This window comes from Dromiciops gliroides, chromosome 6 (assembly GCF_019393635.1).
Source record: "Dromiciops gliroides isolate mDroGli1 chromosome 6, mDroGli1.pri, whole genome shotgun sequence".
NCBI classification, from domain to species: domain Eukaryota; kingdom Metazoa; phylum Chordata; class Mammalia; order Microbiotheria; family Microbiotheriidae; genus Dromiciops; species Dromiciops gliroides.
In genome coordinates this window covers 74,173,583-74,189,211 of record NC_057866.1, presented here as the reverse complement: position 1 = coordinate 74,189,211, position 15,629 = coordinate 74,173,583, and the positions used below count along the sequence as shown (strand labels likewise).

General features: G+C 34.8%; 1 protein-coding gene across 1 annotated transcript in view; it reads left to right on the top strand.

Moving 5' to 3' along the window:
- The window catches only part of SLIT2 (slit guidance ligand 2), a 412,300-nt gene that overhangs the window by 278,228 nt on the left and 118,443 nt on the right, over positions 1-15,629 (top strand). Inside the window, 3 exon segments of the mRNA XM_043972009.1 lie at positions 7,083-7,154; positions 7,690-7,761; positions 12,580-12,651. Of these exon segments, the coding sequence (XP_043827944.1) occupies positions 7,083-7,154; positions 7,690-7,761; positions 12,580-12,651 (216 nt within the window).

The following is a 15,629-nucleotide window of genomic DNA, read 5'->3' as shown; positions in this document are numbered from 1 at the left end:
TCACACAGCTAGTAAGTGTCAAGTGTCTGAGGCCAGATTTGAACTCAGGTCCTCCTGAATCTTGGGCCAGTGCTTTATCCACTGTGCTACCTATGTGATTCCCCCCCCCCCGGGGGGGGGTTTCTTAATAGAGAAAAGAGGAGAGAATTCAAAAAGGCATTCAGTTATACTGAATCAGTCAATTCAATCAAGAAATTGGTCAAAAAAGATCTACCTAATTTACTGGTTGATTTAAGAAATGTATTATCTAATTCAATAGTTTTATATATATATATATATATATGTATATATATATATATAGTCAAAAGTCTAACAAATATCTTCTTGGTAATTTTTACAGATTACATAAGATATTAGTCAAATTCTTTCATTTTTAAAGGTATTCTATGAAACTCATATGTTATTAATAATTTAGTGAAGAGTTCAAAGTCAACAGGTGTGTTACATTTTTTTCCACTAACTAGTTGCATGATGTTGGACATATTTTTTCATCCTCTTGGGCCTATATTTCTTCACCTAATAAATGAGTTGAACTAAATGGTCTCTAAGGCTTTCAGTCTAAATGGTTAAAAATTATGAGTATAGGGCATTTGTGAGTTCATATGTATATGTAGGTGAATATCTGCGACCTTGTTAGTATATGTATATACAAAGAAAATTGATAAGATCATAAATTTATAACTGAAAGGGATCCATAAAAGTCAATTGATTCAGCTATTTATTTTATAGATAAGGAAACTGTGACCCAGAAAAATTAAGTAGTTTGCCCCAAATCTACAGGTGGTGCACCAGTAGAGTTGAGATTCAAGGCCAGATGCTCTTGTCTTCAAACCTTGAGCTTTGGTCTCTTCTAGGAAGGGCTGATCTTGAAAAATACTCCATTTTCTGGGAAAAGAACACCCACAAATATAGACCATATGCTTAAAGTTCTAATGGATACTGATCATTAGGCTTTGAGAAACTGAAATTAATTTAGATTTGGGCGAGTATGTTCAATTGTTGTTTTTAAGATAAAAAAAAAAACTAAGAACAAGACAATGAATTTTTTAAAAAGAACCAGTCATCTTAGTAAAGTATTTAATTTAAAAACAAGACAATTAGTACATATGTAATCTTAGAAAATGTAGATAATGTTATAGTAGTAATTCTGAGTACAAATATTCACAAAATTGTCAGAGGTGTTTATGATGTCCGCAATCAAGGGAAGACTTTAAATCTCAAAAGCATTATACTTTAAAACGCATTTAGTTGTGTTATGTACAGATGATATCACAGATTTCAGTGGAGTTCTTTTGTTAAAATTAGAAGCAACATTCCTTAAGAGTAAGTACTTCAGAGATACTTGTATAATAGCCTGGAGATTCCCTGAAGCAAAGGAACATCGCAGCTCTCTCCCTTTCAAAGGACTGGCAGATGTTACCTATGATGAGAAATGTGTTGGCTACACATAGACGTTCCTGAGATTCAGAAGCTGGAGAGAATCCCCCCGCAGAAATCTATTTTCTGCTCTCTGACAGCTGTTTTTGCCATTGACTTTAAAGGCAGATGGGGAAAATGCAGAGAAGATCTGCGAGCTTTATTGCCATGCATAATCAGCATCTGTGCAGTGTGTTACACACACATCACAGAGCTCACACTTTTTTGTCTGTGTTGTGAAAACTCTTCCAAGCTTCCAAAATGATCTTTAAAATTAGCAAAACCCACAATTCTAACAATTCAGGCCACTTAAACTCCATCTTGCCAGTAGGGATGTAGCTATAGACCTGTATAATCTACATCACTCAGTCTTGAATAAAATAAATTTAAAATGTATAATAAAATACTGCCTGGTACATAAATGTTTAGTTACTAATTTAGAGTTTCAATTGATTCTTAATTCTGAGACTGCTTTATCACCTTAGTTATAAACAGAAATATAGTGTGCAGAATATTAAAATATATTTTAATTTAACAACTTCAGATCTGGCATATTGAAGTTCTTTTATGCAGTATGTCGGTACGATTTAATTAGAAAGATATTGACTATCATTCATAAGAATCCAAAGCTAGTGAACTGAAAGTCATTTAAAATGAATGAGAATTGTCTAATGTCTTGGAAATTTGTCAAATGCTAGTCAGCATCTTTAGTGACCAAATTATGTCCTAAGTTGTAAACTTAAAAGACACAAGTGATCTCAGATAACTACAGTGAAATATATCATATATTCCAATGCCTTTCTCACTAGAGAAGAAGAATCCAATGTTCAAAAAGAGAATTTTAATATAGTAGGCTCTGGAAGTTAGAGCTATACACAGTAATGATGTCTCTTAATAAAAATGTATAAACATGCAAGAACCCCATTGGTCAGCTAAATAGAAGGGGAAAGAATAATCCACTTTCACTAATAACTCTAGAGGGTTCCTTGGGGGAAAATATCTTTGAGAGAGACCATATAAACTGACATATATTCATTTTACTTCATTATAAAAAGTTAGTAACAAGTACAATAAAAAAAAATAATCTGAGGTGTGGAAAGGGGAAGGGGGAGGAAATGCATATGGAAAGAAGAGAAGTTTCTTTCCTTGGTGAGATTTGAAAGAATTAATTCTTTGACAATTTATTTACTACACTGTCTCCATGATCATATTCATATAGTTTAGATCTAAAATTGTGTTAGTCATTTTAAGAAGAAACTGAAGCCATTTCTTTGTTATTTGTATAGTTACATTGTGATATTTTTTTTTCTTTTTGAAACTCACCTGAATATGTCAGGAAGAAAATCTTTTCACTGACCACTATCACATCAGATAGCCTTGTAAAAGGTAGTTTATGAGCACCTTTCCCTTTCCTCTCTCTTCCCAGTTGACTAAATTCATGTTCATCTTAAAACTAAAAAATATTGAATCTTCCATGAAGGAATAGCACACACACAATGCTTTTAATTATGGTGGATTTTGTCAGAAGCATGCAAATTTATTTTAGACATTACTCTATCGGTTTTAGTGACCCTGGCATGTATTTAATTAGATTCTTCACGGAAGGGTGGTTACAAATTTGCACTCTGAAATTCAGCAGATTCTAGGCAGATAAAGCAGAAGATTAGAGGATAACAGAGCTGGAAAACATGAATTTGCTTTGCTTCCTTTGTGAACAAAGTGGAATACCCAAAGGTTTTTCTTCTATATTTATATAAATTGATTCACCATCACTGTCCCCATTATATGGTATGCTGTCTTATGAAATGGGATGTTTACACTGGTATTAGTTAATCAAATAGTTATTTATATTATTCTACTGTTAGTAAACCCTTCATACAGAAGGCCATAAAAGTTTATCCCAGAATTGTACATGTGTCTATGAACTGAGCACTAAAAGGAAGAAATTAATTCTCTTAATACTCTTCAAAATATTTGGCTTGGTATCTGTCAATGATTTCATATTTTTTTTTCTCTTTCAAAATGTGCATGCTTTTGAACAAAGGATCTGTTACACGTACACTCTGGCCTTACTCTCTCATGAATAAGACTGTTATATTTCCTCTCAAGGTTCTAGGACACCCAGAGGAATTGAGCTGTCTCTTCTTCACTCTCATCATTTGACCAGATTTAGGACAGAAGTGGTGAAAGTAACTTACTTGAAGATATTTGTGACTTGTTGCCCACCTTCATTTTAATGTGATGTCAACTTGAATGAGAAATATAGCAGAGGTCACTATAATCTCATTATACTACAAAGGAAGAAAAAAACAGGGATCTAGTAAACCAACAGTTTTGAAAACTGGTTATTTGAAAGATTAATGTAACTTGTCAGTGATGTAGGATGACTAAACCTTTTAGCTTTTAAAGTCCTATGATAATATGATAAGAAACCATCCCAACTGCAGTCTGGTCCATTGTAGTTCTGTTTAATTTTTTATAATGAACTAAAGAGATGAAAATAACCTTTAAAAACTATTGCAGGCATGCACCGAGCTAAAAACCATATGCCCCCATGAATTCCATTTATAATAGCAAAATATGAAACTGTAAAATGATCCAAATCTCGGTACTGTATGTAATTAGAGCTTTAGAAGTCTTTTTTTTTTTTCTGTTTTATAAGACGTACATAAATAATCCAGGTGCATAAGTCCATATTTTCACATTATTAAGTCAAATTTCTTGTCTCCCAGGATAATTTCAGAATCCTTAGGTACCTTCATAATCATGGGAAAATTTCCAGTCCTTCATGGAATTAGCATTTTACAACCTGTTTCTCATGAAGAAAATTTTACCAGAAACAAAACAAATATCCTGAATAGAGAATTCCTTTTGTCCGGAATTTTTATGCTAAATATCATTATTAGCCACCTGAAGAAGTCTGCACAGAGCCATAAACTTCCCAAATAGTTCTCTGATAATAACTATTGCAAATACATGGTGATTCTTTTGCCCAAAAAATTCATAAAATGCCTAAGTTGGTACCTTTTAAGATTATTTTGATTTTGTTGTTGTGGCCATTTGGATGTAGTGGTAAAAGAAAATGAATGAAATCAGAGCCATAGCTAGGAAATTTTGTACACAGGGCAAGGAACATAAACTATGCTCACTGTTGAATAGCGGAGAGGGTCACTCTAGCATTCCATCTACTAGCTACCTATTTTTAACTAATCATTACTGCTAACTGGGTACAAAGCTCTGTCATTTTTACTCTGTGGAAGGACTGCAAGTATTATCAGTCTTCTCCAAAGTCATCACTCTGAGGAAAAATACCTAATCTCTCTCTCCTGGTTATATTATCCTCTTTGAATTGTTTTTTGGCTCATTTAGATTCTTGGTGTCCTGCAGATAACTTTTGGTGGACTTTTTAAGGTAACACTCATTGAATCAGATTTCTTTGTGATCTGTTGGTAATAAATCTTAAATATTGTTTTTAATTACCATTTTCTTGGAAAGGTTATGAAGAGAAACTTCCAAAATTCTTTGGAATATTACTAAGAGATCAGTGGCATAAGAGTTGAGTTGGTAGCTTCATTCATTTTCTTAGGTGGATCAACTAATCAGATATCAAGAAATACTTGGGAATTTTCTACTTTATGGAAGGGACTGTTCTATATATTACAGGCATACAATCCCTGCCTTCATATTCCAATGAGATTTAGTCATTAGGCTGTCTAAAAACACCAGAATGACTGAACTTTGGTCCAATTGACATCTGTCACATCTGTGTCTTTCTCTCCACCACCCCAGTTCAAGCCCTAATCAGCTCTCACCTGAATGACTGAAATAGCCTCCTAATTGGTCTCCCAACTGTTCCTTGAACTTGGCATTCCACCTGCCACCTCTACGCTTTTCACAGGTTTTTGTTCTCCCTCATGCCTGGAATAGGCTTTTTCCTTTCCTTTACCTCAGAGAATCCTGAGCTTTCTTCAAGGCTGAGCTCCAATGACACCTTCTGTAAGAAGCCTTTCCTAGTCTCTCTAGGTTATACTGCTTCCTCTTTCCTCAAATGATCTAATGTTTACTTATCTTGTACATGGCATATCCTCTAGTTGAAGGTAGAATCATTGGTGTCATGGGATGTTCCTATTATTTTGCTTTGTTTTCCATTCTAAGTCTTAATGCAGTGACTTATAAATTGGAGGTATTTAATAATAAATGTTGGTTTGATTGAATTAAATTGAATTAAATGAATGGTGTACTTAAGTAATCTATATGGTCATGCGTTTGAACTTTAAAATATCAAGTCAATCAAACAAAGTATTTCTTGAGTCTTTAAGTATAATATATATATATATATATGCTATCAAATAGTAACATATGGAATAGATAATTAAATTTAAAATTCTATAATTTTGATAAGTGCAGTAGAAACTTAGAGACAGGCTTTTAAAGTATGGGCTAAAGTAGTCAAAGAAAATCTAGAAAAAATGGGATCTAAGAAAAAATTGGATAGGAAAAAAATAGAGGGCTGATTATTACAAATTCATGGTAGAAGTAGAGAAATTCTGTACTATTAAGATGTAGTTAAAAATGTCATGTTCTTGGGAAGAGGCAGCTTGGTATAGTGGAAGGAGTCCTGGCCCTGGAGACAAAGGGACCTCAGTTCAAATATTGCCCCTGACACTGCCAGGTTATCCTAGACATGTCATTTACCTCCCTGGACCTCGCTTTCTTCCTTTATGAAATGGAGTAGTTTAACCAGATGGCCTATGTAGTATCTTGTGGCTTTTAACCAGATTCTTTGACCCTCTTGTAATACCTGCTTAAAAAAGGAAGGGAAACAGGCTGAAGTCACAGCATTGTATTACTAGTTAGACAGAAGGCGAATCTTTCCTGAAGAGATTACAGTCCTAATAAAGAGAAATGTTTGGTTTCCAACCTTCTGTATATCCTGAGGATAAAGTTTTTCAGTTGGTCCCTGTCCTTGGATTGCAGGACAATGGACAAGAAGCCATCTCCTAATCACTTTTAGCCAGTTCACTTTTGTTTTGGTGCTTTCAGCTAATGATCTATCTTACCTTTGCTAATCCACAGAGGAGTGATCAGAAAAGCATTATGATGCAGAAGTATGTGTGTGGAGGGGGGATCAAAACAATAGTCACAAATTAGGGAGGATGGTTCTCAGAGTTTTAGAAGCCTTTAAATAAAAATTTCCAGGTTTAACAATTGCTTTTTTTGGTTGTTGTTTTTGCGGGGCAATGAGGTAAGTTAAGTGACTTGCCCAGGGTCACACAGCAACAATTGCTTTAAAAAAAATTCAGTAGAATAAAAAGAAAAATTGATGTAGAGTTAAATAAAGTCTAAGTTCAGCTTTTTATATAGAGAAACATAGAGATTATCTCTGTCATTTACTGTACCACCCCATCCCTCTACCTCTTACCATCCCATATACTCTACAAGAGCTTGTTTCTTCCTGAAGTCTTATCTGATCACCCCACCCTCCAAATCATTGCATAAAACCACTTTGGCCCTAAGTTCTCTAAAGGCTTCTTAGGAAAGGAGTATGAAAGCATTTATAGTGTTCATAAACTTGGCTGCTTTTTAGGAATCTGGACATGAATTATGTATATTTAAAACTCTCGTCCCACTTTAACATTGTTTGCTTTTTCTTTTTTTCATTATAGACGGTTAGAACAAAATTCAATCAAGGTCATCCCTCCTGGAGCTTTTTCACCATATAAAAAGCTTCGAAGAATGTGAGTTAGAAAATACTCTGGAATTTTATGCAATTTATATGTATTTTTAAAAAAATAGTTCATGTTTGTATAAAAGGAACTCATCTGAGATATGGATATTTAAGAGAGTTTGGCAGTTTCACTAACAGAACAGATTGCTAGCTAGTTCTTTGGCAATTCTTGTTTCATTAATAGTTGCATTATATAATTTAACAAGGCTTTTCAATTAATCCATGATTAATGAATGATTTTTCATTAACGTGAATTTTTGAAGAGAAAATTTCTCAGGCTCTCTCTTTTCAAAAGCAGCATCTTTGAGGACATTCTATCTTTAAATAATTTCAAACACAAACTTCACACAATTGATTTTAATTTTTGTAAAGTCATATGGCCTTTTTCACTTGGAATAATATTTTATGGAACAAGTTTCAACTTTCATCTGTAGGTATCAAACAAATATTTTATAGGAAATTTTTATCCCATGTTCTGTTTTACTTGTTACTTTTTTAGAAAATCAGGTTGGATTAATATAAAATAAACTGATTTCTTATTTTAGTGACCTGAGCAATAACCAAATCTCAGAGATTGCACCAGATGCTTTTCATGGCCTACGATCACTGAACTCACTGTAAGTATTCTTACATCAAATTTTTAATAGTATGAGTGGTTGACTAAATACTGCTTTAATGTCTCTTTTCTTTATGCTTTTTGTACAATGACAGAATATTTTTATATTAGGACATCTGAAAAGAAAAATATGGGTCTAATATTTTAAGTGGGAGTTAAGAATACAGTACCCTTCCATATCTACATCCCATTCCTTTCTCCTAAAACATTTTACTTCTGCAGTAGGGGAAAGAAGGGTCCTCCATTGAAAGTGCTCTAGTAGTCACCAACCTAATAATGACTATGAGAGAGACATCTTTTTGAGGTAAAACCTCTCTAGTAAAAGTGGAGGTGGAGTGGGGAAATGTAATGAAGCCAAAGGACTTTATCACTGACTTGATAAGTTTAAGACATTTCTGAAAGAAGTCACGCCTATCTCTCAAAGACTAAATCCAAAGCTGCAGCTTTTGAGTGAGGAAGGGGCTTTCTGATGATAATTGATGAAGTTTGCAGAGTTAAGTTTAATAATCACAAATCATTCCTTTTCTTCTTGCAGTATTCTCCAAATTCCACATGAAAAAAATTAACCTAAAAAATCTAGAATATGTGTGTATATATATAGTATATATGTATATACACATGTGTCCCTATATATGTACATATATGTATGTATGTGTTTATATACATATAAACACATGAATATATATACATATGCATGTGTATATATATATTTTTAAACTAAAATTTGAAAATAAAATTAGGCATGCAATTTCCCAATTTAACTTAAACATTAAAGAATAGAATAAAATTGTTTTAGTGATGACTCTCTGGGCAGAGGGGAGAAGAGAGGATACAATGAGTAATTTAGGAAATGTAAAAAAAAATATGTCAATAAAAATATATTTGAAAAAGAAGGCTTTATGGAAATGTAGAACTAATTAGAATTTCAAAGAGTATTAATAAGAGGAGGGGACTAACTCTCATGCCTCAGGCCCCTAATGAACACCATCAATTGCCAATAGAATAATTTACTTCAGGCTAACATTCTCACAGTAAAGATTACTGTGCCATTTTGGGAAAGTTATTTTCATTTCTAGAGCAAAGGGGAAAATAATTATTTTCAGGTGTTCGCATGAGTATTCAGGAATACTAAACCATGCTGACCTGGTGATCTGGTCTCAGGAAAGCATAGAGTAGTCATGTCAAATTTACTATTTGGCTTATTGCTGTTGACAGTGGCAGTTCAGGGAGGGAAAGAATTTGGAAAAAGAAAATGTCATATTTCCAACTCAAAATTTAATGTGTAGCTGGGGTGGAGAATAAGGTCAAGTGGGAAATGGAGGAGGAAAGTTTGTATGTTATTAAAAATAAGTATAATACATAAGGAAACTGCAGAATCAAGTAGTTTGTAGTTGCAGGCAGGATAGATTTTTTTTTTTTAAAGCATTCTGTATTCCTTGGAGATAAGCCACCTGTGAACTCTAAATAGCGTAGTTGTGATGATTCGAGCCAACATTGGAATCTTCACTGATGCCACTGTAAGAGTTTAGTGATTCATTTCATCTTCTAATCTTCCATTTGGATTGAAATACTTTCTTACAAATTGTAAAAATATTTACCAAATTTCTAAAATGTCTTTATCTCTTCTGAAGAAATGTTAATATCTGCATTTAACATGGAGTTAAGAACTGTAATACTAGAGTTGCATTACAAATTTCATGTTTTAAAATCTTGTCCTTATTTTCTAGAAGCTTCTTTGAAGCTTGACTTCATTGATCACTTTAATCCTATAGAAATGGAATCATCTTTTTTGCCAGTTCAATTTAGGATTAGAGTTTAACCTGTCAACATGCAATCACAATTTTGCACAATTTACACGAAAACTAAGTTTATTACATGAGAAATGAACATGCATGTAAAATTCAAGAGTTTACAATGAATAGAGAAGTTTACATATTTATGACAGTAGGACAAAGGGAAAAAGAGAAAACACACATCTCTACTTAAGGGGGTGTGGTCTGAGAGGGAGAACTGTACATTAAAGGTGGGAAAAGAACAAAACCTCTCCCAAAGGAGAGGAGAAAGGGAATGGCAAAAGCCATATTCTCTTCCCTTGGCAACTGCCACACTATGGAGATAAGATGGTCCCAGCTACACAAAGCAATTTCTCAGCCTAGTACAGACTGACTGGCACATGGCTTGACTTCCAAGGACACACAGGTTGGCTAGCTTGGGATGCAAACAACACATTATATCAGTTCAGTGGGGCTTCATCATTGACACATTCAGGGCCTCCTGTATACTTCGAGTGCAGTGTTTCTGGAAAATATAGCAACTCAAAAGGACAAGTTCAGGGCACACTTTAGCATTCCTTAATAAATCATATGGAAGGAAGGAATGGGGAGGAAGGAAGGAAGGAAGGAAGGAAGGAAGGAAGGAAGGAAGGAAGGAAGGAAGGAAGGAAGGAAGGAAGGAAAAAAAATCTGCATTTGTAAATGGAATTTTCCATTTCAGCTTTACTACATTTTTCTTTTCCCTTTATACATGATGGCTAAAGATGCTCAGATACAAACTTAAGATGAACAATGATGTGGGCCTTAAATTTGATAAGGTGAATGAAAGTATGCTAGGAAGCATTTGGGAAATTGTGCAGAGCCTTTTACGATCCCATCAGCCTGTCTTCCAGATTTACATCTCTAACACTGTCATATTTCTCTTTCTACTATGATTTGGCTTATACGTTTGTTGAGTTGACTTTTGCTCCAGCTTAGTTAGTATACTCATTATGTGCTGTTACTGCCAACATGATACAGCATGATGATATTTCTGTGAGTAAAGACTGGGGGGGGGCATAATACAGTTTCACCGTTACTTTTGAATCTTTAATATCTACTTCTTTTAAACTGAGCATATATTTCCTTATGGGTCTCTAGACCATTTTAGAGCCATGCCTTGCTCCATTACTTGCCCACATTTTAAGGTTGCTGATAACCTAAAGACTACTTCCACATTAGTTTTTCTTTGTCCTCTAGGTCACTCTCCACACACATACACACACACATATATACACATACGTACGCATAAACACACCCTCCAAAGCCTTAGGTTATGAAGGGGACATTGAAATTCCAAAGGTTGTGATAGCAAAGTACAGCCTCTAGCAGGATGAACTCAGCTGGAAAAGCATGGAACCAGCAGCCAAATAAATCCAAGAACCAGTTTATAGGAATAGAAAGTATATAGGAAGACAGTTAGCTCCAGATGATTGGCCAACAGGAGAGGAATTGAGAGGCCAGAGTGTAATATATTTATTTCAAGTAATTTTTTTTAATCTAGGAATTATTATAGTGAAATCCCCTATACTCACCCTCAATACCAAAGATTTCATTCTCTTCCTCCAATGTGAGCATTTTATGTTGTTGTTCTAGACATTGGTATTTTTACAGTACTAAAGTTGAATAGCCTGACATATCTTCCTGGGGATAGGTTAGAGGGAGATTACTTAGTCTTATTATTGTATATTCTGGTAGGGAAGAGTAAACTCTAAGTTTTATGATAGATTTTTATAGATTTTACATATTTTGTTGTTTAGTCATTTTCCAGTCATGTGTGACTCTTCTTGACCCCTTTTGGTGTTTTCGTGGCAAAGAAACTTGAGTGTTTTGTCATTCCCTTTTTTAGTTCATTTTACGGATGAGGAAACTGAAGCAAACAGGGTCAAGGAACTTGCTCAGAGTCACATAGCTAGTAAGTGTCTGAGGCTGGATTTGAACACAGGTTTTCCTGATTCTAAGCCCAGCTCTTTATCCACTAAGACACCTAGCAGCCCATTTTTGTACATAGAATTCAGCTTAATTTAAACACACACACACACACACACATGCACACACAGAAACATCAAGTCATTTTACTGTAAATGATCATAGTAACAGGAACATGACCTAGAGTTTCACCGATTATAAGGCACTCCTAGATTAGAAACTCCTTCTACCAATTCAAGTTGGCACCTTCTCTGCAATTTCTTGTCTCAGAGAGCTGCTTGCAACAGTGGAAGCTAACATGACTTGTCCAGCATTACACAGTAAATATCAGAGGCAAGACTGAAACCCATATATGCCTGTCTCCAAGGTCAACTCTCTCTATGCCACATTGCCTCTCTCTAAGTGACATATACATATACTTACAATTTTGACTATGTATGTATGTGTACATGTGTGTATATTTGTTTAAAACAAACTTGAAGTGACATAGATATCATTTAGAGAGAGGCAGTATGGTATATGTCTTTTTGTATGTAAAGATACATATACTTACTTCAGTACCTTGTCTATGACTTCATCAGTGTCAAAAATTTCTTTAATCTTTTGGATTATAATCCTTCTGTGACATTTGCGGTGGTCTCAAGGGATGCAGAGAAAAAGTCATCATCTAGTAATAATAAGTCTCTCTCATGTTAGCTAAGGTGACACTTTGACAAGACATAAAATCTATCCAGTGAGATGACCTTGCCTGATTAGAGTAGAGTACATGGTAAGTAGTAGTAGAAGTTACAAAGAATAGGCTAGGTAAAATGAGAACAAATTATGAGGGACTCTGAAAGCCAATTAAAAGAGTTTGCACTCTGACCTGAAAGGGAAGCCATTAGAAGGAAGTCTTTGAGCTGGGGGTAGCATAAAGAAAGTCGAGGCTTGGGAAGCTTACAGCTTTAGCCTGGAGATACTATTCATGGCAAACTGGAAACAGAGAGTTAAGATTCCTATATGATGTGCCCATATTCATTAGTTATGTTTGGCACTTTCTCATTTTCCTAATCATTAACTCTTTTTTTTTTTAAAAATAGTGTCCTCTATGGAAATAAAATTACAGAACTTCCAAAAAGCCTGTTTGAAGGACTATTTTCTTTACAGCTTCTGTGAGTATTTGGTTTTGTTTTTTAAAAATTTTTAGATTTCTAAATGTAATCAACATGCTTTCTCAGTCTGAAAATGTATATTTCCACTTATTCTTCAGTTTAAAAATTTTAAAATAATGGTAAAGGATAGTATTGTTGAAGATTATTTGTTTGGAGAAATGACACTTTCATTTAGCTTTAAGACTTTTCTCAGCACACTGTCACCAATTCATGATTTCCAGCTGTTCTCCCACTTTACACCTGTGCAATCCTTGCTCTTGGTCTTGTGAAACATCTCTGTTTTGATTTAACAGTGGCTGGAAAGGGGAGAAATATGATGGCATGTTTATCAACCTTTGTTAAAAGAATCAGCAGGAGCGGCAGTGCTGAAATAATGCTGTCCACCATCACCAACCACAAAATAGATGATGTGCCACAGGTCATGAAAGAAACAATAGTGCCCTAAAGATTATGTATAACTCACTAGATTGCAATAGAAAAAAGTCTACTCATTTGATTACAGGCATTCATTATCCAAACTTTTTATAAAGCTAAGATTGGACACTAGGCATTTTAATAAATATAGACATATATGGAAGTAGCTGGAAACATCAGACCTTAAAGCTCAAAGGGACTTTGTAGGACATGTAGTCAATGACCCACCCAGTAAATAAAGCCTTTCTCCAGCATTCCTAATAAACAAGCCCCATTTGAAAATTTACAGTTAGAGGGACCTCCTACTTTACAAGGCCTCCCAATTCATTTTTGAAGAGTTATAATTATTAGAAAATTCTTATACTGAGTCAACATATGTCACCTCATAATTTCTGCCTGTCTTTCTTAATGCTATCCCCTTAAATAGCCAGAATAAATCTAGTCCCTTTTCCATATGGCAACCTTTAAGATACCTATCTTGTCTTCCCTATATAACATATTAATATATGTAAATATCTCCAATTCATTTACTCCAGGAATTCTTAACCTCAGGGAACTTTATTTTTTTTAATATTTTGAATTATACTTAACAATTGGTTTTCACTGAAATCCCATATATTTTATTGTATGCGTTCAGAAACATCATTCTGAGAAGGGGTGCAATGGCCTCACTGAACTGTCAAAGGGGCACATGACACAAAAAGTTTAAGCTCTTGATTCAATTACAATTTAATTACTCATTGAATTTCCAGTCTTGTCATCTTTATGTGACATACTGCAGTATTCATGTCTCGAGATGTGTTCTAACTGTACATTCTGAAGTAGACCTCTTTCCTTCTCTACTTTCCTCCTCTACGCTTATATACTTAGTTGACTCTGGTATCATTGTTTTGAGTATTTCCTCCACTGGTTTGGGGTGCAAACATTCCCTATTTACTCATCTTATGCAATTTTCATCTATGTCTTTCTAGAGGTTTTTCATAGAGAATCCACCACTATGATGATGCTTTTAATACACAAAAGGCCCAAATGTAGCACCTCTCTATTGGCACCACGTCAAGATTATTGAATTTAGTTTTATGTTATAAGGAACATTTTCTTTAACTCAAAAAAATCAACAGTGATTTATACATTAAAGATAAATTTCATAAGCAATGTTTTGGTTTTGGAGGCTGGTTAGTCAAAAGAGCTCTAAACTGGGACTTATAGGACTAGAGCTTGAATCTTTGCCACCTTCTAGCCATGTGAGTGTGTGCAGGTTACTTGAGCTCTCAACTATGTTTTCTTCATCTATAAGGTATTAAAATAGTTAACCTCTTTTAGTGGTAATTATTATGTGCCATGTAATGAAACTATTTATCTATTTACTGACAAATATTACTGATATTTAGTAGAATATCCCAGTAGAGAGTAAATCTAAACTAGATGGCATGCCAGGCCTGGAGTCAGGAAGACTCATCTTCCTGAGTTTAAATCTGGCTTCAGTCACGTACTAGCTGTATGACCCTGGGCAAATCACTGAAAACTGTTTGCCTCAATTTCCTCCTCTGTAAAATGATCTGGAGAAGGAAATGTCAAACCAGTCTAGTATCTTTGCCACAGAAACACCAAATGGGGTCACAAAGAGTCAGACACACCTGAAATAACTAAACAAGAAAAAAATGCCACAGTCAATGTCAAATACTCATCTATTCCTTGTTATTGTGTCTGCCCTCCACTCTCGTTTTTTGGAGTATATCTCATTTGCCAGTTTTTCTCTATATCCTTCTCTGTCTTGTTACTTCCAAGTGCCCAAACTCAGCTTCATGACCACCACTTGATGTCTCTACTGAACTCTCACCTGTTAACTTGTTTTGTTTGTTTGCTTGCTTGCTTGCTTGTTTTGTTTTCTCTCGGGGACATGAGCTATTTTTTAATCTTTATAGAAAAAGCAGATGATCTAAAGAAGTTAGAGAATTCCATAATAAGATACAGAAACACATGAGGTGCTCAAAGGACTCAGAGGACTGACTGCTTGCAAACATTTATAGAAAACACATAAGGCGCTCATATAGCACATACATTTCCCCTGAAGGCAATCATCTGAGGACTGAAGCAGAAGAAATCCTCTTTCCCATCAGACATGCTCCATCTGAGTCATCTCCTATAAGGACAGAGTGGCAAAGTCCAGGGCCCGTGCTTCCCCCATTCATAAGTCCCCTTCACTTCTTCAACCTCAGGAGACATATCGGTGACCCCCCTATTTCCCCAGGAAGTACCTTCCACATTGTAGGGGTTAGGGGCACAGCGCCCCCATGACCTGGAAAATATTCATAAAATTGTTTGGCTTTCCCTTCCTACAAGAGAAGAAGTCTGATTTTTTTTTTCTTTCTCTTTTATGAGGTGTTTATAGCACCTTCTTGTACTTGGGTTAAGTATTTGGTCATAGGCTATATGTAACTTAATGTTAAATACTTATTCTGAGTCATCAGCTGGCCTTTGTATGTTGTCTGCCACTTCTGCAAAACTCGCCCAAAATTCCCATTTAATTTCTTATGCCAACCCACAACATATTAAAACCACGA